Below are 25,900 nucleotides of genomic sequence, written 5' to 3' on the forward strand. Positions count from 1 at the left end.
TTTCCAGAGTGGGGTGTGCCTCAGACCTCCATAAATAATTCCCTGTGATGAGGAGAATGATGTAGAAGAGGAAGGTATATTAACAGAAAGAAACAGGACTAGCTTTAACCCCAGAGCATGATTAGCAAGCTGGGCGCCTGGGCAAAATCTCAATTTCTAGAACTACACTGAATAACCAGCACACGTGGGCTGCCTGCTTTGCTTCCCTTCACAAGATTCGTGTCATTAGGATCTTGAGATCCTTAATGCTTAAAGCATCTCTTCAACACAACTTCTGCCCACAGTAAGCACCACTGAGTCAAATTTATCCTCCCTATGGCACTGATTGAAATCTTTTAAGTATTCTCTTTTTATGAGCAAAAAGCACAAGGGGAAACAACTCCGAAATTTAACTCTGTGAGAGTCCGCCACCAAATTAGAAGATGGATACGGATACATTAAAAGGCAGGAAAGAGAGGAAAGAACTGATACCTGCATTTTCACAGCAATTGTTTCATTTGCGTGACACTACCAAATGTACGGTCTCAAATTCTGGATTCCTGGAATTTCACAAGAGCAAAGAAATAAACTCAGGACCCATCTTCAAAGACCATTTCAAGGATAAGGCATCGATGTATTGATTTCTGAGTGCTATAATCAGAGGACTATCTCTGGTTGTCAGGCAAGGCTCTGTTTCTTGCAATAAGGACATGCCAGGTCTTTGCGGTCTGAAAATCATCCTCGTTAATTATGCCTCTCCCTCTTCCTCCTCCAAATCTACAGGTATATCTGATATCTAACTGTAGCCAAATTATGGCTCTCCCACAATCACAAAAGCCAGCCCACTTCTTGCAGCACTTTTCTCACTGGATCACACTGAACTACATTCCTGGATTAATTCTCCCAACAATGCAATAACATACCCCACCAGAGACCCACAATTGGGTTTTTTCTCTCCATCACAGCAGGTCAAAACTGAGAGAAAGCTTCATTGAATTTTCTTGGGGAAACAAATATTTCTGCAGAAAAAAATCCATTTCCTTCAGTACCTTCCAGTTTTCAACCTTCCAAACTAAATCATTTCTGGGTTTTGCTTCGCTTGGCTTTTCCACTTCTTCGTTTTTTGAAAACTAGATGGAAAACACTGGAGCTTCAATTAAAAAGTGAAAATACTCGGTGAATTTTTTTTGCAAGGCATATCTAATACTTTACATTTCTATGAAAGCCCTTTGTGGAGACAGCTGTTTGGTCGGCACCAACATCAGGAGCAATGGGAAAGCTCTGCTTTCAATCTCTGGAAAGGAAGGGTGATATACGCTGGTGTTGCACCTCGCACGCCATTTGTAGCAGGAACCTCCAAAGGTAACTGGGTTAGAAAATGTTACTGGAAGCCGATTTATGATGGAGAAAATGGCAGCGCAAGTTCACTGCAGGGCAGCTGTGTCTATATAGCTCTAATGATTATTTCAAAATCAGCCAGTGGCAGCTGACCCTACCAGCATTTGAAAGTACATGTGCCACATGATCTCTCCAAAATGCACAGCCAGAACGTTGCAAATGGCATTAATATAAAAATACCAATGGAAAAGGTCACCTTTCATCATGCGCGACAAATAAAACACCTCTGTCAAATGAAGAATGCTCATTTTTAACCCTCGGGTCTTGATCTTGCTTCTGTTTATAGAGGGTGAAAAATGAACAATGGCTTCAGCTGGAGAGGTACTCAAGCCACTGGTGACTAGACAGTGGCATGCAACTTCTAACGTTAATGAGCTGCAGCAGGTTATTTACATCAGAAGAAAGGTTTAAGGCAGCGTGCATGGGAGTTTGCTGGAAACAAACACTTCTCACATCCGTTTTCCCTAGCACCGTGGAGACATTGAAACGGGGGGAGGAGGGAGTCGCCACTGTGCAGTCATGGATGGGTAGTTCCATTTATGCTAAGGAAATAACCGTTTATATTTTTACTCACTTGAAGTTTCATTGTGTGAATGTGATGCGTCAAGCGAATGCACACATCTCTGCCTCTCAAACAGAACGACGCCTCTCAAGCAGAGCTTTCCAATGACTTCTGTATAAACCGCTATTATCTGCAGTCTTTTATTCTGAATGGGATGTAATGACATTTCTTTTTCTTATGGGATTTTATGGGACCTCCTGGTATTTGCTGCCGCAAGATTAGACGTGCCACGCTGGCGGCCCCCAGAAGCTGGTGGCAGTGCCTGCCTGAGCACAGGAGAGCTCTGCCCAGAGGAAGGCCAGGAAATACTACATCCCCCTGCGATGCAAGAGCGAAGGGCAACTTAGCAGAGATGACTCCAGCTTCTCTCTCCTTCCTGGATGATTTCACTGTCACCTTGGCACTCAAGGCCCTGCATACAGGTAGGTCTAAAAAGTCGAGGAACAATGCTTTAGAAGCGAGGCAAAAGGAGAAGACGACATGAGCATGCACGTCTTCCAGCACTGACCGCTCTGGTCCCGCCTCCCAGAGCTGCAGAGCAGAGGCAAACCTAATGCGGGAACAATAAATTTCGATGTGAGGATGGCGCAGAAGGATTCCCGCGTCTCATCCCAAGGTCGGCTCTTAAAAATCCCAAACAACCAGCAACTTACCTCGTGCATTTAGTGAGCTAGAAAATTCCTGGGACCAAGAACATGTTGCACATTGCAGGACCCAACTTTCCCCTTGCATGAGCTTTCTTTAAAAGCTGAATGCTGTATGTTTCCAAGCAAGTTCGTGGTTCGATTCTTTCATCATCTCTGAAATTCTTTCGAAACCACCGTTTCTTTCTCCTCCCCTCTGAAGATCCAGGCATCCTTGAAGGCCTTGGAAGCAGGGACATTGCCTTGGCATCTCCACTTTACCTGCACGGCAGCCCCGTCAACCCAGGACTGAATCCAGCCATTTAGTGATGCAGCAATATCACGAAAGTAAGCAGAACTGACACGCTGCACTCAAGACTCCCCAAAAGGTCACAGCTTGTAAATGAGAACACATTTTCACTCGCAGATGACTCAGTGCTCCTCAAATGACTTTTTACTTATACTTGGCTAGTTTGTCTATAGCTTGTGATGCATCCAAAGGCCATTTGCTCGCTCTGGGAGGATGAATATGCCACATCCTGCCTTGGGGTGATCTGTTTTAGGGCAACCGAACTGACAGTGCCAAAAAAGAACAGCTCATCAAATTACAGGAAAGTAGGGCTGGAAGGGACCTCATGAGGTCATCTAGTCCGGCCCAGCCTGCTCTTCCCCACTCAAGGCAGGACTGTCCTCAACTAAGCCGTCTCAGCCAAGTGTCCGTTTAACCCACTCTTGAAATTTTCCAGGGATGGAGATTTCACAATCTCCCTAGACAGCCTGTGCCAGTGCTTAACCACCCTCCTAGTGAAATCTCCAACCTAAATTTCCTCTGCTGCAGCTTGAGGCCACTGTTCTTAGTCCTGTTCCCCATGGGCACAGAGAATAATCTATTTCCATCCTCTTTATAATCATCCTTCAGGTATTTGAAGACTATTGGAGGCTTTAGTATCAGAATTTCTCTCTGTCACACAATGGCTAAGCAGTCCTCTGAACCAGGGTGCAAAAAAATTAATTAATAAAAAAACATGGGATGTGTGATTGAATGAATCCTCCTTTCAAAAAAAGAGCCCTATGAAATGAAAATTGAAATGATGGCAACCCGAAGGACTAAACTTGGTACTAAAGTACTATGTACTAAAACTTAGTACTAAAATAATTTAAGTTACATCAAAATAGTGACATCCAGGCAACATACTGGCAAGTTTGCTGTTTAAGTTTTACAGAAAGTCAACCCACTGGCTAAGCAGCTGAACCTAGAACTGCTGGGACACCAAAGCAGCTGTGGACACATCTTCTGCAGGACACAGAAAATACTGTCTTCATTTCAGTTTATTCAATTTATTGTGCCTAATGGCTATATCATTCAAAGCCAAGAAACCAAATGGAAGTTCAGAAGCAGAAACTTGTTTGTGTGTGTAATCTATGAACAGAAATTAGGTGCGAAGGGATGAAATGAACCACTTCCAGGATCTGGAAGGACATAATGATCAGAAACAATTAGCTCAGTTCACTTCCTTATGCTTTCTAATACCTCCTTTGTTTAGTAAATGAGTTTCAAATGCAAAACATGTTTTGATTAACCTATTTTTCCTTATTTATCGAGCACAGTTAACATATTTTTATTTAACAAATACAAACAGTTTAAGAAGCTGTTTTTGTGCATTTTAATTGAATTCCAATTTCCATCCAAACTCAGCTCAACACAAATTGCAGGAAATGTGTCTTTCAACATTTTCTAACATAATAAAAACAACATAAAAATTAAGAATCTGGGGGGAAAAAATATCTTCAGCTATACAACTGTTTAAGTAATGTCTGCAGATTATTTACAGTTGGTCCTCCTAGTTAGCAAATTATCAAGTTATACCACCTAGAAAGAATGAATTTTTTGTTTAGGAAGATAACTGAAAAGTATAAAAGCAAAAGAATAGTAAAATCAATTATTTCAATCAAGGTTTTTTGCCTAATCATTTAAATCATAGTTAAAATTGGTGGTGATTAAAAAAAAATCCCCAAACCTTGGATTTAAATCTACCCGGTTGAAAGCCCTAATAGGGCTGTTTCCATGGGAAATACCAGACATAAAGCCTCCAGAACCACCTATTCACCATGCTAAGCTTTTCACATAACAAGCATACCCCAGTTTATTCATATAATAGTGCCCTGCTTTCCTTGAACTGCCAAAAGCTATCGGTCTCTGGTATTGCTAGTGGCCCTCTCAGAGCAATAACCAAGCGCCATTACATTTGAAGAGGATAGAGTACCACAGCTGGACTATTTGAATTTCTACCTCATACCTATCTATTGGAAAGGAGCAATGCCAAGTGATAACTAAATACCAGATGTTTTTAACCCTTACACACGACCTGACCTCACTGCAATGTACCGGCTATATAAGCGCTTTAAAAGGTCCGCACCTATAACCTCTGACCATGACGACCAACGATGCCGTGACCATTGCAAATGCCCTGCATATGGCATGCAGCCAAACGCCCGCCCGCACTGGACAACTGCTGCAAGCCACAGGAATGTCCTGACTGGCAAACTGGAAGGCAAGCTCAGCACAGCTGCGCTTAGGTCTCTCTCTAAGAAAACTCCCTCCCCTCCGCCGGCCGTTTTTATTTTAAATGTGGAGGTTTAAATTACCAGCTGCTCGTTCTGGACTTCGCTGGTGAAATTCCAACCAGAAAGAGCAAGGAGAGCAGAGATGTCCTCCTGACCTGCCTCTTGGGACCTTACGTGCAGGCTTTGTCCTTAGCATTAGGGTAGGGAAGAAGACAGGAAGGATGCCCTTTCTCCCCAGCATTTCCTTTTAGATTCACTATTCCAGAACATGAAGACGGAGAATGCCGGCAAGCTGCTGGACCTACCAAAAAAGTCTGCCATTTTTTTAATTATCCTTGATGCTGTACTATTAATATACATAGCTTAACATAGGGACCGAGCAAAGTCCCCCTAACACTGCAAGCAAGATTTTCCCATTCCAGTTTTCTAGCTCCAGAGCATCAAGCAAGAGTCCCACTGAATCTGCCACCTTCCATTAAAACAGCTTTTATAACTCTGTCAAATTCTCCAACCTCTGTATTGATTTTTTGCCTATTCAAAATAACTCTCCTTTACAACAGGAGTTGGCTGTCAGCCTCTTATCTCTTACTTTCACCTCCACCTGATCCTTCTCCTCCTTGCCAGTCTTCCAGACTCCAATTAATCATGGAGAAAATCAGGGATTTATGTTAAGAGGGAATGTACAAGTCTTAGCCCATCATTAACATACTGTAATTGCAGTGTAGTGCTTCTGACTCAGACCTTTTCAATAAGCTAGGGAAAATCCTAACAGGCAAGCAGGACATTCCCAGCAAACCCTGAAGGAGCTGTATCTGTATCATGCCACTGGATGGCTCCTTTGAAATGAAACTCTGCGTGCATCTGTAAGCAACTGTGCATTGCTGGAGTCTGGCAGGCAGCAAATGCATAACACCATAAAACAGACTACTCATACTTCCCTAAATTTTGTCCTGGTCTCAGCACGAGCAGTCCCATGATGCATTAACACCTCCACCAAGCACATTTTAATTTCAGGCCATCTTCTCATGTTTCTTCTTAATTATCACAGGACATTCATAGAAAAGATCAGCCAGATGGAGATTAAATATTTCACTATGAGAGGAGGAAGCATTCTGCACTAAACTGGAACCTTTATTGCAATAAAGGCTTTAATTAATGACTCAAGCAATTCCCCTGTCACTATAAGGGAAGCACAAACAGTGATCGCAAGGGGAAAGTGCATCAGCTACACTATAGAATAGAAAAAACAATTGATTGCAAAAGGCTCTGCTCACACCGATCACGGGAGTGGCATTGCAATGCCAGGGAAACCCAGACAATCACACGCTCAATAAAGTCAATATTATGCCTTGAAACCAGGCCACGCTGCATTCCTGGTGATGACAAGCCCAATATACCATTAAAAACGGAGGAGGACTGAGGGGGAGAAGCAGAGAGGCTGGAAGGGTGCCGCGTCGCCGGCAGTTCCTGGTGTTGCACCTTTTCTCCATCATCTTGGGTCTGGGGGGTAACGTGGGGGAAGTGTAGGTTCGAGCTAACAAAAAAAAGCCTGCCTGTAAATATCTTGTTTGCCAAAAGAATGAGATGGGGCTTGGGAATACTTGAGCCATCTCCTCCTCGCCTGAAAGATGAAGTTGGACATGCCAAAGCAGATGCAGAGCGAGACAGCAACCAGCAGGTGAAAGTCCCCGAGAACTGCTTTGCACAACCAACACACAACGGGAGCCCTAAGCACCAGCCCACGACTACAATATCATCGTCCGAGAAACCGCTACAGAGGAATTCCCTTGCCCAGTTGAAGTCTCCTGCTGTGATATATTCCCAGTGGTCCTTTTTTTGGGTCCTGCTGTCATTTTACTGACTTCTACATCCTGCCTGACGAACACACAGAATTGGAAGAGCAACTGCCAAGTGACATATGAGCACATGAAACTGCTGCTGGCTCCCTGCGCCTAGAAATCTGCACATCTGCTGACAGCCCACTGCAAAGAAAACCTTAGCAAAATTACAGCTGCTCAACGACCAAGGCAGCTTTAGCATGGTGAAGTAGCCTAGGAGCTACCCCACTGGTCTCTAGAAAATATGTCATAATATGCTCTTCTCTGGGTAAGTGCAGAAAGCCTACAAACCCTGGACAAGTTCACCCAAAACCGTTACGGACCCAATATTAGCAGTAGACATGACAGTCAGAAATCAGAGCCAGAACCCAATGTTAAGTACAAAAAGAGACATCCCTTCCCCTCATTTCACTGAGAGGCTCCAAGACTTTAGAATCATTTTTGATAAATGACCTCAGGTATGGCAGAAGGCATTAATATTACTGGTAAAGAGAGACATGGATGATGGATTTCATTCATTTGCCATAAAAAAAAAAAATTCCATGCTTTCTTTTTTTTTTATTAGGAACATAATGCTTCCCAATGTATTGGTGCATGATATATGGTAGCACAATGTGCTGCACCAAGGTAAAGGGATCGTGTTCGCCAAGGAGCAACCCTCTACAGATCTGGGCATCTAGTGTTGGTCTCGCTCGGTACAACTGGCAACAGGAACTGCTCAAGACAGCTGAGCGGTGACACAAAGGATCATCTGAGATCCTGAAGAATGTCCTAGGTACTGGATTTCACGAGGAGCAAGAACTGCTTGTGCAAATGATTGTTTGCGAGGGTCCTTTAGGGAAACGGGTCAGTTGACATAGGGTGGAATATTTTTCCAGAGAATCAGGCTCATCCCCAGGGAGGGAGACTAGCTCTTCCATCACCCCTTGAGCTCTGTGCTGCTCAGCAACAGATCTCCTAAAACGCAAACCTAGGAGCTGATGTGCACAGAATTGCAGCTGCAATCTTAGAAGCCAAGTTGAAGTCCCAGTTACAAATTTGGCCCAGACAGTACGAGTTTCCTCATGTAAGTTTAAAGGGATTAGGTCTCCATGGCATGCAGCGGTACGGTCCTTGGAATAAAATTCTCATTTACTAAATAAATTACTGTATATTACTGTATAATGGTGTTCACATTATAACTGACAATTAGAGCCATTAAAAAGAAAGCTCATAAACAGCCGAAGCTCACATCAAATTAACACAGTCATGATTAAAATCACTCTTCTGATTTCTGCTCTTCACAGAAATAATCAGCATTTTGCATAAAAATGAATAGGAATCAACTTAAAATCACAGTGGTGCTGCAACAGAGGTGCTGCCTACGAGCTGCGGTAACGGTGTGCTTCCACCCTGTGCCTGCCTCCCATGTTCGACCCTCTTCATAGACAGGTCTATTACGTAATGCCGAGGCGCTAGGGATGAAACTGCTGTTGTTATTACTCTTGGCTCTAATGAGGAGAACCTGGGTTCTATACTGGCCTGGGGGAAGCTTTTTTCTTTTCCTTTTTTAATTTTTATCACTTCATAGTTTAAATGCCTTCCAGCTTTTGGGCGCAGACTCATTCTACTGTGATGCTAGAAAGGAAAAAAAAAAAAAATGAACTCATTACAACTGAACAGAATGAAAACAGCACAAAATGGGAGTCAGCCACTCATTACAATGGGGGAATGCAACACGAACAACTTTGGGGGAAAGGTGCGTGTGCGAGTGGAGAATCTGCAAGCAGGCATGGAGCCCGGATGCTCCTCACGAGAGTTAGTGCCACTCTCATTGTACTGATTTAATCCTTAGCATCACGGCACTGCTTAATAACCCAGCTCAGCCACAGGCGCTAGTATGTGGAAAGGAAGCAGAGAGAGGCAAGGCGACACGGTGCCAACCAATATTAGTGTCCTGGTATTAGCACATGGCCGTCGGCAGAGGCTCGAGGTCCAGTGGACAGCCGCCACTCAAGAAGGACAGTGGCTTCGGATACAGCCAAGCTCACAGTGCCTGGATAAGGATTGCTGTAACATCAGCAGAGAGCAGCGAATAGAGAGATGAGCTGTTGAGCTTGCATTGTGATGCTAACCATTTAAAATATTGTTGCGTGTGCTGTGTTTTGAAAAGGCATGACAATTATGCTATGTATAAATAAAAGTAGGGGAAGATAAAGGGCCTTTGATCTGATTTGCTTTTAAAGTATGAAGTGAAAGGACATTCTCATATATCTTATCCGCTAATTTAACATATAAATCACAAAAAAAATATGATCCAGATGGGCTTCAATGAAGGAAACCAATTAACATAGACAGCCTTACCATCTGACACATTAGTTGTAATAATAAAAAACAAACAACATGGTCAAACAATAAGGCTCAGTATTATAGCTGACATTTCTAATTAGTTCCTGCAAGCAGTGCATCCTCTTCAGCAAAAAGACTAACAGCAAGTATTTTGTTTTGCAGAGGAATACACGTCTAAACTCCGTGTTTACAGAGCGATGAAACAGATTTATCTGCATTCCCACGGGGTGTGCTTTGAAACTAATGGACTTCGTACAGTCCACATCTGGCTTCCCAATTAGGTTTGGAGAACATTTGCTTTCAAACACTTTGACATTAGCGTTGTGCCAAACCTGGAATACAAAGTGCACCTGAGTACGCCACAAATGCCTGACCTGTGCCCCTGGGCTCAGCTCAGTGGGGCCATCACTGTTGTGTTCTGGGCTATTTTCTTTTCTTGTTATAGCTTTCCTAGAAATGCCACCTCTCGCATGCAGCACGATGTTTCTGGCACACAGCTCCCAGCATCAGTCAATTAAGCTTACAGCAGGCACTTACAGGCTGAACTGCAATTAGTGTTACAAATCAAAGGCTCCATCCTGCAAATACATACGTAGTTGCACCTCGGAGGGGCCTGCTCCCCGGTGCATGAGTATGTGTATGCAGGTCTGAGCTGCAAGGACCCAAACTTGGAAGTGTCTGAGCAACCACAGCACCCCTGAAAATCAATGTGGCAGGAGTTTCAGTGAAGCGGTTCAAGTGTGCAGAGTGTACTTGCTAAAGGAATCTGCATCCCAAAAAGACAGACCAAGTTTTTATAACTGGTCTCTTGGAAGCAAGAAAGGAAGCAAGCAAGCAAGCATGGGAGTGAACTCTACTAGAATCAGGACATCCGTGTCCAGACACCCATGTGGTTATGATGAAAAAAGAAGGGGGCAGGGAATGACAGGGGCTAAGCTAAATATTTGAAAATGAAAGCTATTTGGAAAGAGCAGAAACACCGTAATATTCAGAAAATAAGCAGTGGCCTAAATTCTGAAACAGAGGGACTTGGTTGGGTTTTTTTCCCCCCCATGATAGGAAAGGGCTTCTGAAGTGGAAATCCAGTAAGTCCTTTCAGTGTCCACTGCCTCTACATCCTAAGGCCTGAAAAGAGAAGTAGGCTGACTCTAGGTATGTTACTCATATACTTTTGTCCAGTAAAAAACATAAAATAAAATAAAACAAAACCCACCTTTGCTCATCCCAGGACTGCCAACTGTAAAAGAGGGGTCAACACAGAAACTAGTACGATATTATCAGGGTAGATGTCCCAGAGATATCAAGGCCCGGATTGTGCAAGGTGCTGCCTAAACACATGGTTAGAGAGTATCCTTGCCTCAAAGGCCTTGCAACAAACACATACATTGGGCAGGCAGAAAAGCTGTTATTCTACAGATGAGAAACTGAGGTAGGAAGGGAGATCTTTAGAGGTGTGAATGCGAATTCAGTCCCTACCTCCCTTCAGACTTTTGGAAATCTCCCCTAAGCGACTTGCTCAAAGTTGTACCAGATAAACTGTGGCAGAGCCTGAGAACTGCACCCAGAGGCTCCCAAAACCGCCTTTCCTCTCTACCCTTGAGTGCTTAGCATAGGGACAGGATTCACAGCAATTCACCCTTTTGTGCTATTCATCTGCAATGCAGACCCTACTACATAAGCTGAGAGCTATCAGCAAAATTTCGTGGCAAGGAAAAGAAATGGCACAGGCACAACATTACTGAGTGCTGTGGTAGTGCTTATGAGCCGCAATCACGAGCCATGGTGCCCGGCACAATAGCAAGTCTGCTCCTGCCACACCAAGCTCACCATTAAAGAACAAGGCAGGAGAAAACGGGCAACTATGACAGAGACGGGGAGCGTAAGAAAACCGTGGGAGAACATGGAAGACAGGCAATGGTCTCTGCACTGCGCCTGCCTAACTGTTGTCAGAAATTAGCTGTAGACCTCACGGCAAAGGAGAGTTTCAAGCAGGGATCAGGAGGAGGGGATGACATCTTGACAGCACAAGCATGATAATCAGAGTACCAAGAGGTCACAAAAGCAGTAGATTAACCACAGGAAATAGGTTGGTGTTTCAGATCCCACACAAACTACTGCAGCACGTTCTTTTTTTTTTTGCAAGACCAGGAATGCACTTCTCTTCCACTTACCTCGACAGGGAATCTCTTGCCATTGATGCTGTGCTCCGAGCCAGCTGATCCATTGCTCTGACCCCAGTGAAACTCCACTTTTTCTGCTTTGAATCTGCCTGGCAGTCCGGCACCACTGACGAAATAATCATCCTTCAGGAGGATAGCGACTGCACACACAAGAAAGAAAGGGAGGAGAGGCTTAGTGCATTTGTGCCACTCTGTTCAAGGTTACTGAGGGACTCGTTGATCAGATTAGGTGATTTTATTGTATTAATATAGTATATTGCATTCATCTGAATGGGGGGAGTAGTTTATTTTCCTGGTACTACAGTTGCATTAGAAGAACAGCACAAATACAAGCAATGCCTGTGCATTCGCAGGACATCAGATCCCATGGAAACAACAGGATAATGTCATAAAAAAGGCCAGCCAAGGAGGAGTTTCCATGCATTCGCTTGCCAAGCAATGGCTAAATTATTACCTTTATTCAACCGTAGGCAACTCCCACCAGCATCTGTGAGACGAGTGAATACACTGAAGATGCCTTTGTGAATCTAACATTAATTTCTGCTGGATCTGCTAATGCCAACACGTGTGCAGTTTTACTTTATATTCCCACTATATTTTGTACCTGCCACATGTGAGGCTGAAGTCGTTGACTTGCACAGGCCCGGGGGCAAATACAACAGTGCCCACCACCCCACGTCAGCCAGCTCTGTGCCTGCCTAACCAGCGCTGGGAAGGTCTGGCCCAGGCGTGGAAGGGCCACGGGAAGGCTCTACGCCTGGCTGCACTCGGGACTAGCAGAAATGCTCAGACTGGAAGGGAAGCAAGGCTCTTGTACAAACGAGCTCCCTCCCACCTATTCGCAGGAACCACGCGGGGTCAGGGTCACTAAGTACAGCTCTGCAGTAGCTGACACCTCGCAGAGAAAGAGGAGCAAGGGAAAGTCCTCATTTTTCCCCACGGATTGCATAGGCGGCAGATGCACTCGCAGCTAGCCACATCCTGCGGTCCAGTCTGGTGTGGAGGGAGCCACCGCCGCCTGACGAGATCCAGCTCGTTTCAGAAGGGGCCAGCTGGAGGAGATGGCAGTTTAGGGGCTTTGCTAGCCCGGGGTAGGAGGACTCCCTTTCAGGCCACCTTGTTCGCAGTTCCCCTCCCCATCCAGGCAGCGTACTCTCCTTAGCTGCACGTAGCCGCATTAGGGTGCAAGATCAAACCCGGGAGTCTGTGTGGCAGCAGCGAAGGGCACGTGGCATGAACCGTATCCGGCTTCATTCAAGAAGGGCTCTTTGCAACGTCACGCGCTCCCGCGGCGTAAAGCCCAAACCGGTGGAGTCTGCTGCAGGCCCCGGCTCACGAAACGCTGCCGCGCCGCACAGCGGGGACAAACAGAAACTGCTCTGGCAGACTCGCCAAGGAGGCCTCACCCGATCCTGCCCATTTTATGCAGGCGAGGACAACTGGGCCTCTGCATATTCTCATCTCCCTGATCTATAAAGCACCCCTTGCCCTAGCCTGTGTGGGTCCCTGGTACTGAGCCCCTTTCACACGTGCAGGCTGGATAAAACTCTGCGCTTGGGAGAACCGAATTCGACTCCCGGTTCAACCGCTGCATTTGTTGAACCAATCCACTCCTGTCTCAGAGTCTGTTTTCACAGATTTCATAGACATTAGGGCTGAAAGGGCCCTTGCAAAATCACCGGGTCAAGCCCTGTGCCCCAGGGCCTGGAAGTTTTCCCACCGGGTGGTGACACTGGCTTTCCATGCAGCGACGAGAGGCACGGCATAAGCTGATATTATCATTATCGTTTACTAACAGGAACAGCACTAAGCAATGTGGCTGATATTTGTCGCTTGTCTCCTTGCCATGAAGGTATAATTGAATCCTTTCTGACTGGCAGCCACAGAAGTCAGGCTTCCATTGCAAGAGCCAGCTCCCACCCAGAAAACCTGCAACCTGAGCAGTCAGGGTGAAGAGCGAGAAACAGGAAAACTCAGTCCGACTGTACAGCTGGGGAACAGCACTTTTAAAAAGCCTGCCCAAGGTGAGCAGAGGAAGTTCACGGCTGAACTGGGAAGTGACCTCGGGTCTGCCACATCCCAGCTTGCAGCCTGACCACGACTGCCATCACTCCTTCCCACGCTCTCCCATGTTGCTCAGTATGGGAACCAAGACGGTGTCTTAGTCAATCCCTTCTTCCTCCCCCATCATAAAACTCTGCTTAAAAATAGGAGGGGACAGAATAATCCTGTACCGAACCGATTCTTCTAGGAGGAAGCGGGTTGGGATCTACTTTCATCTACTTTGGTTAGGATCTCATAGTAAAAAGTTTTAGCAAAAAGTATGCCCAGCTGGAATTCGAAGGCATTCTGGAAGTACGCCGTCCAACGGGAAGAGGAACTCAAATGGTACAGAGAGCAGGGAAGGAAAAGGTTTTTATTCGGTGCTGAGAAGCAAATACGTTCGTGGGGACACAGAAGCCGTTCCTCACTGAAGGAAGGAGTCATGGATAAAAGCACGGGCCAGCCTCTGCAGCACCACAGCTCTGCCCAGACGAGGAGCAAGGGAGCTAGCAACGGCCCTCCAGTCCTGAAGATCCGCTCCAGCTCGGCTGCAATTTAGAGCGACCATTGAGCTGCTCTATGTTGCACCCTGGCACGGAGGAGCTTCGTTTTACTGCCACTTCCCGTTGTTCTGGCACCCTCCTTCCACTGAGCCGGGGGCCTGCCAGGCAGAGGTGGGCAAATCCAGCTCTCAGGCACCACTTGTACTCACAGGGGAGTTTGTGTGTAAAGAGGCTCCATTTGGCCAGCAGCAATCTGCCTTGCTACCAAGCACCATTTCCTCCTCCTTTCCTTAAAAAAATTCTCAATGAGTCTGGTAGTATTTTAAATACTGCAGCCTGCGCTCGATCAGTTATAAATTCCATAGGTAAAAAAAAGGCACAAGATGATGAATACAGGAAAACAGATTTGTGTGCATCTGTTGCAATGTACCGTGGGGACTGAGTCGCATTTTATAAATATTTGATAGGACCTAAATCATTTATGGCTCTGTCAGGGGTCATTTTACTTGTTTTAGATGAATAATTAAAAGGATAATTAGGAGGATGTACAATCTGAAATGTTCACGTAATTGTTCATTTTACAGTATCTCCTACTACACAGTGTCATCCGAAACACCCCTGCCATCTTCCTGCCTCAGCTGCATTCTGCTACTGCCATCGGGTGTTTTTTCCGCCCCCCATGAAATTTCTAATATTACCTAGCATGGTAATACCCACGCACTTCACTGTTCAACCTCTGGATACGTGATGATTTAGCCACAGAGCATGGGGAAGAATCAACCCAGCAAAAGTTACATCTTGGTTCTGCCGAGGGCGACGCTTAGATTTTGGAGCAGAAAGCAACTGAGCATTAAGCTTGCAAAGCCTGAGCTGACCCCTACCCATTAGACACCTTCTCTTACAGGGATAGCAGGAGATCGCTTGGTGCAATCCCAACAAAACGGCCACAGGAAGGAAACATGAGAGTTGCAAGGTTCAGGGAGACCAAAGGAAGGAATACAGGGAGCAAGAGAACAACCAGCAAAGCTATCTTGGATACACAGCTAGTGGGGCGGCCTCGGCAGGGGAGATGTTGACTCTTATTCTGCGTGTTGAGAGTCCAGAAAGATGGTTTACCAGCACGTCTTTCCTACAAAGCGCTCCAGGGACACACTAGCATAAGATGGTCTTTACCTGTGAAGAGCCTAGTAGTGCCGGAAAGCTAATACAGCCATGGTAGCAACCTTCATTTCAACTTTTAACTTTTCAGTGCATAAAAAAGTAATTAATTTCTCTATCTCACTCAATTTTAAATTAGTAGTTTATCGGTAATAACAACATCCGAGTCAGGGATTTCCTGGAAGTTAATGAGTGTCTAGGTTAAAGGCCCCTGGCTTTCCCTTGGACCTGCATCTCCTCCAACCAGTTATTAACTGCTAAGAAATGCCCTCCCCATCCGTCATCATTGCTTAAATAGACGTTTAGTTTATTGAGTCTGTCAGTCTGTAGTAGAAAGGTCTCACGGGGCCATCTGCTCTGGAGACTCTTCTGCCAAAAAAGCAGAGTAATTTACTACAAAACCTGCCCCCGTGTTCTGCCCACAAGCCAGAACATCTGATGTGGTTTGCTACTCTATCAATGTCCAACTCAAAATTCATACCTGCAAAAAGGTCAAAATCCAGGGAAAGGTGGAGGGCCGGGGAGCAGTTATAGGTGCTCAGGCCGCTCGTGCACAAGCTCAGCATAACAGCTTAAAACAGAGAGCAGAGCAGAAGCAGTTTGGGTAAAAAAAACCTGGCAACCAGTTACCGTCATTGAGAGAGGCATGAACCTGTCGGGAAAAAATCCACCCCCGACCATGAACTCTTTGAACAGGGTAGCAGTATCAAAAGCACTCGGCAGATGTGAGAGAAGGCACGGCCTTCATTTCCAACCTCAAGACACTTGGAAAAGCTCCCAGTGCATTCCTGTGGACCGCGGCCTGCTAACACCCCTGGGCAGCGAGGCCGCAATCAGGATCTTCTGCAGCCGGGAATGTAGCATTTGGCTTATAACCTTGGTGTCACTAGTTACACCCATTCCTGCCATTATTTCCATGCAACTTGCACAGATTGTGGAAGCCGTAAACTTTTGTAGACTTCAAGAACTTTTTTCCTACAGAGGGAAGCATCTAGCACTTCTTTGAGTGAGTATTAAAGCAGATACCAACAATTCTAGCAAGGAAAACACACACCATGACTAGCGTTGATTTATTTTCCTAATAACTGAAAAGGATCCATATCCCGAATGACAGAATAACAACCCTTGGTTTTTGTCTTTTTTTAAGATGGAAACTATATTTTCTCCATTTTCCCCCTTTCTCAATTATAGAAGAGCAGTGATTTAGGAGGCAGGAGGTAGGCAGACAGCTGAGTGTCAGAAGATGCTCTCTTGCTCAAAATGGCACCGAGAAGAGCATTTGCAAAGTACCCGACATGAGCAGCCATCAAAAATGCAAACAGAATATACGGTACCAAAATGACCAGCTGCAGCTATGGGGTCAACACAGCACAGCTGTTCCATATCCAGCCTCATGCTTTCCAGGACTTTTCCCCCAGTGCTTTTGCTGGTCTCCTTCACACAGACAGTAATTCTTACAGTGATCTAACGTGCCTATCCAAGGATCACATTTACTTTGAATCTGAGCACTTGGCAATTTTGAACACATTTATCCAGATGCCACAAGCAGTCGAGGCAATCCTATTCTTCCCATTGTACAGCTGGCAACCTGAGACACAAAGCGCATGTGCCTCAGGGATGCCCTACGGCCCTAAAGCCATCTATGCAGCTTATTTTGCGAGCTGGTTTGCAGGTTGTGTAGGTGCAAGAGGGTGTGGGTCTGCATTCAGCTAGGAGATGGTACAGACATACCATAAGGGACCTTGTCGGGATCACACAGGAAGTCTGTAACAGGACTAAAAATGGTCCCCAGGCTTCATACAGTCCAGAATGGCACCCTCTCAAAAACCGAGTCATCTGTTCTCTCTGGAAATTCCCAAGATGTATGTGCTTGATTTTTAATTCATTAAGGCAGTTACAAGATCTGTGGCTGATCTCTTAGATCCCTATCCAAAGCCCACTGTAGGCCAAAAAAGTATTCTCCATGTACACATCAGGGTGCTCGGCGTACATGAAGGAGCTGTGGTGAGGTGAGAAATGTTGTACAAAGCACCTCAGAGACAGAAGCTGAATATTAATAAAGATATAAAAATAGATCCCCCTAAATAAAACATAATTAGAGATTTAATTCAATTACCTGAAAGTTCTTGACCTTGCAATTGAAAAGGCTCTTCTTATGATTTCCACTTTTTACTATTTCTGTATTAGAGTGTAATCAAACGCATGCAATTTTGCTTATACATCAGCCTTGACCTTTTGCTGAACTGTTTTGGTAAAAAATAAGCAATGTTTTCAGATGGTTCTTTTATCAAAGTGCTAGAACAAATAGACCCAAAGAGAGTTAATTTCAGCGTGGCGCTCAATATAGTAATGATATCGACGGTGCATTAATAAAACCACCGCTACTTTGCACAGCTACCGCCCTTTCTGCTTGAGATCCTTCTACATCTCTGCCTTTTTTTTAAATCCAGAAGGGCATCACTGCACTGGGACATATTTCACTGGAGACTAGCCTTTCACAGCCAATAATTAAAGAATGCATCTTGAAAGTCTCACACGAACCTTTATTGTGATGCACAATTAGTTGCTAAGAAAATGATTTTATATTGAGGAGGAACTCAGCAAACTGCTAATAACTGATGTGCAGCATTAGCTTTACAAGGAATGCAAAGAGAAACACCCAGCTGCTTTACCTGGGAAGGTCTCAGGTTAAAGCTAAACAGGGCAAGTGGGTGCCTGTGGGAGAGGAGGATGGTTTACACCTCATGGCTTGAGTTTTTAATGGATTGCAAACAGGCCTCCGGAGACCAGTGGGGCAGAACGTACCAGTTTTCCCAGTGTTTTTCATCCACGTCTTGTTAGAAGACTCGTTGTCAAAGCCATCGAGCTGTAATTCTTGATACTCATCTCCAACTTTTGCCTCGTGGTCCACAATGTCTATTGGAGACTGCTGGTTACCTGCACAATGCACGCTTGAAGTAACCCAGTGCTCAGGACCATATGTACCTGTTCAAAAGAAAGACCAACAACTTAATGCCCTGATGAGTCAATGGCCAACAGACTAATCTTAAGCAAGGCGATCAAGCATTTCAGTTCCCACAGTAACTATACAGCTGCTACATTTCCGGGACTTGAAAAAGGTTAAGACACGTAAACCTGTGAAAAGATTGAAATCTATTAGCTTCACGTACTACTCGAACTTTGCTTCTAGCTGTGAGGAAGAATGGCGTTATTTTAAGTTGTTGCTCTATAAAATGATCAACAATACGCCAACCCCTCCTCGACCGAGTTCTGAGTTAGCGCAGTGCTACAGGAATATCCAACTTGCTGTACGAGACTGCCTGGTTTACCTGTACGCACTAGGTAATTAGCACACAAATAACCCCTTGACTCTAGATTGTGTGACAGCTTGTTTAATTAATTAATTGCCTCTATTTTTTTTTTTAACTTCCTTACGTCGGCAGGCATAGGGAAAGAGGACTTAGTCAACTGAGAAATTAAATGTGAATAAATCTGCTATATGCAAGTCAAGAGAAAAAGCATGGAGGAAAATATTATCACTTGCTCCTCCTGCTTCTCCTTTCTCTAGCTTTTCTTTCCCTTTACTACCCAAATTTTATTCACATGTTATTTCTCAGTTGGTTTAAATCACTCTCCCAAAAGAAGATGAATAGGAGCTGTGTGATGCTCCACAGACAGATCAGCAGTGTTTTGCATAAACACATGGAGCAACAGCACTCCACGTTTATGTGATCGCTAGCCAAGAGTGGAAAGAGTGCCAGGCGCCGACACTTCCCTGTCACGCTCCCTCCCCCAGCACACTTTTGTTTCCACAGAGCAGCGTTTAAAGTTCAGAAGAGCAACGCAAGTCTGTTTGTGCAACTGTCTTCCTCCCAGCAGGTAATGAGCATTCACTGCTAAATCGTATGCATGCTCAGAAGCTGGCAAAAAAACCGAGACGCTACAAGGAATCCTCTGGACCCACTCAAGACCACAACTGTTCGCTCACAGTGATGCTCTTACGGACTTGTAAACATTTCAAAAAAGCAGCGGCATGAAGATGATGCTGATTCTAGGTTCTTCGGGCTTCAGCCTCACACTGGGCATGTTAAGCTAGGCCAGCAGGAGTGAGGGAAGAAGCTGGTCGCCCAGGATTTCAAACTACTCCAGGCAGGATGCGGATAAGATGCACGCACAACATGAATGGTTTCGGAGGAGTAAAACTGGAGGGACAGAGCGAATCTGATGCATGCTAACGCATCCTGATAAATTAGTGAGTTCCCCCCACAACAACATCCCTGAAGGTGTGCGTGTGCATACACAAATGTATCACACGTATGCGTCAAACGCACCACATACAGGGCAAACGCAGCATGAACCAGTGGACTGCACACTGCAGCCTGGCCTCCCTACATGCATTTTTTATCCTTCCAAATGAGCAAGTGATGTAAACAAGCAAATCACAGATACTCAAGAAAGTACCATTTTACTCCAGCGATGGTGATGGTTGCTCACTGGTGCTACCCAGTCTGGCTATACGGACATCCTCCTGCCTCCTCTGGCCTGGTCTAACGCAGGATGATCCCTAGGTTTCATACTCCATTAATCATCGCGCACAAATGCTACAACTTAAACTGGACGAAAAGCTTCATGTGTTGATGGCAATCAGGGAAAATTTAAAAGTCCTTTAAAAATCATCTGTGACATCTGCCTAATCTAGACTTAAATCTGATGTAGCTCTTGATTCTACGCATATTATTAGCAAAGGCCAGTTTAATTCCCAATGTACTATCACTAAAGAAAATGGAGTTATTAAATGCTATTCCAGGAAAACAGAAGATCTTTGTTTATATACAGACTTTCCCCACAATTTAGTAATTATTTTTGGTAAATTTGGGGTCAATTTAGATGAGCGTTTAAATGCAACCTTGCTTTTAGGCTGTGACACTTGCTAATCTCTTACATTTTAAAAGGTCCAGCCTCGAAGAGAAGTAGCAAGCCTGCCAGCTATCACCACCTGCTATTGTTCGAGTCTCCCAGTAGAGTCAATGGGAAATTTGTTTGAAGAGGGGCTTCAGGATCAGCTCCTTTCTGAAAATGGGCCAGTGACGTGCTTTCTGAAGATCAGAACTGTGAATTGTGGACCCATCTGAAGTGAAAACAGCTTGTTAACCTGACATAAAAAATACCAAATGTGTAATAATGCACAACACATGAAAAACTTCTGAGCACTTCAGGTTCCCCCAGTCCCGTTTTCGAACATGACTGAAGCACTTTGAGACCATGCGTCACCTTCCCCCTGTGCCATGGATAGCATCTGATGAAGCAGATGGTGGCCTATAAAAGCTCATGCCTCTGAACCAGTTAGTTTCTAAGTTGCCACCTACCTGACTTAAGACTAAGACCCCAACTACCTCTCCACATCATTTCTGAAACCAGGCTTTAAAGTCACTTGGCTGATCTTGGACACCTGACCCTATCAGCACTGCTTTGGTAATCCCCTCCCATACAGCTAGAAGTTCCCTTTAAATCTGAATCCAAGATTCACCTATGGAAGTGCTGAAGGATCTGCATGTGACAGTACGTATAAAATACTTCCAGACTAGCCCTGAATCGTTTAAAAATGCCGATGCAATAACACGCTCATGGGAGTTCAAAACTACAACTTACTACAGGTGCTTTGGCAACAGGTCCTGACACTGTATATTACTGTCATAAAGCTAAGCTTTGGTTTAGAAGTTCATGACCTGCTATGTAGAATCAGCATGAGATGTATATAGATATACAGATATAGATGTTTAAAGGGAGGAATTTGCATAAATTTTCTTTCAAAACTTCTGGCATGTAAACTCCCACTATTAAGTTTGCAGTTGTAGCTAGCTAGCAATGTAGGACCCGGTCCTCAGCAGGTGCGCAGGATAGCTGTGCTAATATATATATATACACATCTCCAAGCCCGTATTGTTTTCAGGGAGCAGTTTAAAACAAGAAAAATGCTGTGGGGAGGGGAGGAAAGCCTCATATTTTCATTTTAGAGTTTGAGAATCAAGGAAGATAAATAATATTTCATGCCCAGAAAAATTTAGCTAAATGCCTATAAAAATGTAATCAAGAAGAGCTGCATGGGATTCATTTATTTGCTGGTAACCATGAGAAGGTTTAAGCCTAACTGCTTGCTTTTTTTCCATGTACATTCAAGTGCAGTTTTAATTGAAACTGATCTTCCACTACAGATTTCAAATTAATTCTTCTTCTAAGTGTCTCATGCTCCAGACACCCTTGCCTTGCAAAAAACCTATATAATTAGTGGAGGAAATAGAACACTTTTTCTAAGCTTGCAGGTATTGATTACCTATTCCCTACATCAAAACACCATTGCCATTCTGCACTGTATAAATCTCTTCAGTCTTAGACATTTTATAAAGTACTGAGAATTATATCATTAATCATTTGCAGTTGCACCTGTCCTGCTATATCGAATTCTTTGTTTTTTAGAACTTTAAATAAATGCTTTTAAATAAAAACATGACACTAAATAAAGACTGCATTTAACTTAAACCTAGTATAAAATCCCTACATCTTGTGTGTGACATTTACACATCTGAAATAGAGTAACATAAAACGATTTGCATTTCATTTCAGCAGGAGCAAAGCATCATGGCTTTAATCGGGTGAAGTTTGGGATGATCTGAATTGAGCTTTGAATGGCTGACGTGGTTTTCAAACCCAGACAAACTTAAGGTCCCCGTCTATTGATGAATAATGCAAGGCTCCACTGAAAAGTGCAGGACCACATGTGAATTATGATAAATGTCAAACATGCCTGTCCTTGAGCTCTCATGCCAGATGGAATATCTGCAGAGAGAAATATTACGGACCTGTATAGTGGTGACCTTTAGTATCATTATTTATTAACGTTAGCTCACTCTGGCCTAAGCACAATCCCAAAACTGAAGAAGGACGGTCTCCGCTTTGAGGAGTTCCCAGCCTACCCTGAATGATTCCTCACCTAAGATGATGAAGACAAGTCCAATGAGCGATGTGCAGCAAAACAATGGTGCGTATCGTTGCACCAGAAAAACGGCACGTCTTGCTGCACTGCTCCCCTGCCAGTCAGGAGTGGGGCAGAGCGAGAACGGGATCAGGAAGCGCGGGTGTACCTGGACGCTGATCCTGGCCACCCGCAGCAAGCCCGGGAACTCCAGACCCTCAGATATCCACCCCCGGCTGAGAGGCCACGCTTGCAGTTGAACGCTCTGCTCTCACAGCCACGGCGTTTGCAGGGCGATGGAGGTTCATAGATCTTCCGTGGCCCAGCAACCTCAGAAGCTAATTGTGGATGATTGCTCTCTACGGACTTGCTCTTACTGAAATTAATGGCAAAACTGCCATTGATTGTCGCGAAGCGGGATCAGAGCTGCAGTCAATGATCTCAGCAGCGTACCCCTCTTCTCTGTCCATAAGATTTCAGATGCCTTAAGCTACATGCAAGAGTCAAAGCTTCTCTGACGCATGCACAGCGCAAACCACCTCTCACTCCTAGCTGGTTTCCATAACAAACAACCACATTTTCTTCAGGGTGAGAAAATATTCCTTATTCAACCAGCGTTCTAAAATCTTTTCTTATGCTAAAATTTTCTGTCAATTACTGCAGTATTTTTATTAATGGCTTGTTAATACATAAGCTGTTCTTTAAATAGAATCCAAAATTACCTTGTTTTTCTTCTTGCTACCGTACATCCCAAATAATGCCTATGCTTCACTAATAAAAAACCATTAAAATAATGAATTCAGCCAAAATCTAATTAAAGCTGATATAAAAATGTTTGTGAAATTTTTACTCATTCAAATGTATTTACTTTTCCTTCACAAGCTATTGTTTAAAAATATAACTTTTTAAAGCCACATTTGTACTCTTTCCCTTGTTTCAATTAATTTTCCAATTACCAATTTAGTTGCTTTTATATAAAAAGTGCTGTATTTCATACAGGTCTTTACACAATGCTCTTCATTTTGCAAAGGATTTGATGTACATTCACTATTCAAGAGCAAGCTCGGGGAAGAAAGTTGAAAATGCAGCATTTGTGTCTCTAAATTTCAATTTGCTTAGGCATTTGCATGAGCTGCCTCACTCTGGACCACAAAGGGCCAATTTTTGACAGCAGTTAGTAAAAGGGGACTAGTGATGGTGCAAGCCAGGAATGATAACCTAGGAGAAAGGCAGCTGCCTATGGCAGACATCAACAAAACTGTTAAAAAATGGACAATCTGGTGGCGGGTGAAGACGTGCATCTTCCATCCCTTCTTTAGCATCCTTTCCCTTGCTGTCTACACACTCTGCAGAAATTGTTCCCCCAGCTGAAAAAAGAACCTGACATCATCACAGTCTACAAGGGCTGAAGTGTCCAAGCCACGTGCTGAAAGTGAACAAAGGGCACAAAAAACAAGTGCTAATTGAATGAGTTATGCTGAGGCAGTGAGTGGGGGGCCAACCTTTTTGGCAGGGGTGCTGCAAATTGGTTTCAAGTTGCAACAAGAGAGGTTTAAGTATATTAGGAAAAAATCTCTCTCGTTAGGAGGGTGTTGAAGCATAGGAATGGGTTACTGAGAGAGGTGGTGGACTCTCCATCCTCGGAGGTTTTTAAAGGCCTGGCTGGGATGATGTAGTTGGGGCTGGTCCTGCTCTGAGCAGGGGGTTGGACTAGATGTGACCTCCCGAGGTCCCTTCCCACCCTCCTTTTCTATGATTCTATTAAATTACCCCATGCCGCTCCAATCCCTTCCCCTGCCTGATCTGCTGCTCTGCTTTCTGCTCCCGGCCCTATATGCTACTGCATTCCCTCCTCCCTTCCATGATCTACCACGTGCCGTGCGTGGAGGCTGCCCATGGTATATGTGGCCCACCTGCCACGGGTTGGCCACCCCTGCACTAGGGCACACGCTCACTCACGGCATGCACCTCCGGACCCAGCCAGCCGGTCCGAAACCCTCCCCAGGTCCCTCCCTTGGAAGGAAGAACAGAGGGAGCCTGTCGGATTGAATCACGAAGGCCGTGTTTAGACAGAAGTCAAGAAAGGACAATTTGAATGATCCTTTGCTGAGTCATTTGCCATGAGGCTGGAAGGGTAAAGGCACAAAAATCTCACGAAGCCTCAGTACAATCAGTAGCATTTTTCAGAGGCCTTTCCATCCCTGAAGAAAACAGCTGAGTTGTCTGAATCATTAGAGAGGGGGTGGGATTGTTGAAATGATGCTGCCTTGCTCTGAAAAGGATAACATCTCAAACTCAAAGAGACAGGGAAACCGGGCCAGTAGACAGAGTTCACAAAGATTCCAGGATTTCCTACCCTGAGGGAAACGGGCTTTTCATTTTATTATTCTCTGTCATCACTCTGTTTAACATGAGACGCTCATGCTTGCAGAAAATTCCAATTACAGCTTGAAAAATGAGAGGCCTCGTAGCAAGAGCAAGATCCCGGAGAGCCGTGCGCAGAGGCCCAGGCAGGTGAGAGGCACCGTCTCGTAAGCCCGAGCGCGCCGCGCAGAGCCGCGGGTGTACGAGCGGCCAGCCGCCGCGGACGGGCTTTCGGAGAAGAAAACCGCTCTCACAAGGACAACATCTGAGGAAAGGGATTTGAAAGAGCAGTGGTGGGCACAGAGCTCTACCGTGGTCCTTCCCTTTAGGAAACTGGCTGTAGAGTTGTTCAGATAGAAATGGGTCAGATTGATTAATTTTCAGAAAACAGCATTTATAAAAAAAAGTGTAGTGACCCTCCTCCCCCTTTACATTTTTATTCCAACAGACCTAGGGAAACATCTCGACGGTTGTTTAAAAAATAATCAAGGCATACCTAAAAAAAATATTAAATTTCCGTGATCCTGCTTCCACCATTTTTAGACGCATAAGCCCAGACGTTTCAAAAACAAAAGCTTTACACTACACTTAAATACCTAAATGAATGCTCTTTTTGTGCAACTCAAAACTTTTAAACTGGAAGCCAGATTGATGCACATTATTCTAGAACTTATATATCCTTAGTTACAGGTGCAGACAATTATTATTGTTGTATTCTTTAATTAGTTACAAATTAAATGAACTTTAAATTATCTGACAATTACCCATGGCAGAAAGTTTGCTAATGTTGTTTTCTCTTCCTCTGTATTCTTATTACAGATTTTATATTACATATTTTAGACACGCGATTAACACATTTTGCATTTGTTCTTGAAAATGTAGTACGAAGTTCCCCTGAACTCTGTAAGATGCTCCCACAGCATTCCTCTACCTGCCAACAGTTCAAATGAATGGTAGACAACAGGGCAGGGCAGGTTCTTATGGCAGAAAGTTTGTAATAAAGTGGAATAAATGTGATTACTAAACCTAGCTTTTTCTAAAATCATTTTGAGGTTCAGTATTTAAGTAATTTAAAACTACAAAAAACCAAAATGGCACTCAGTTTAGCTAGATGGCCTATATACACACACGTGTGTACACACACACACACACATTTTATTTATATATATAAAAAAAACTAGGGGACTGTCATTTGCAATAAGCTGTCAAAAAACGTTCTGGGGTGCACCATGCAGCACAGCAGCGTCAACACAGTTATTACGCAGAACATACTGAGCCGAAGCGTGACTTATGGCATCGACTGTGCCTACTGGTAGCAAGTGACTGGGACTCTAGAAATTTATATCCCCTATTTTTCATAATTTGCTGCATTTTTAACACAAATATCTG

General features: G+C 44.4%; 1 protein-coding gene across 5 annotated transcripts in view; it reads right to left on the reverse strand.

Moving 5' to 3' along the window:
• Positions 1–25,900, reverse strand: part of PTPRG (protein tyrosine phosphatase receptor type G) — a 449,911-nt gene that overhangs the window by 189,185 nt on the left and 234,826 nt on the right. For all 5 annotated transcript variants that reach the window (XM_090022695.1, XM_090022694.1, XM_090022693.1 and 2 more), the window contains exons 3-4: positions 17,983–18,162; positions 11,465–11,613 (exon numbers count right to left, since the gene is read on the reverse strand). In XM_090022695.1, coding sequence (XP_089878821.1) covers positions 11,465–11,613; positions 17,983–18,162 — 329 coding nt within the window. The remainder of the gene's footprint in view (positions 1–11,464; positions 11,614–17,982; positions 18,163–25,900) is intronic.

Source organism: Crocodylus siamensis, chromosome 11 (genome assembly GCF_052110815.1).
Source record: "Crocodylus siamensis isolate JL-2025a chromosome 11, ASM5211081v1, whole genome shotgun sequence".
Taxonomy (NCBI): Eukaryota; Metazoa; Chordata; order Crocodylia; family Crocodylidae; genus Crocodylus; species Crocodylus siamensis.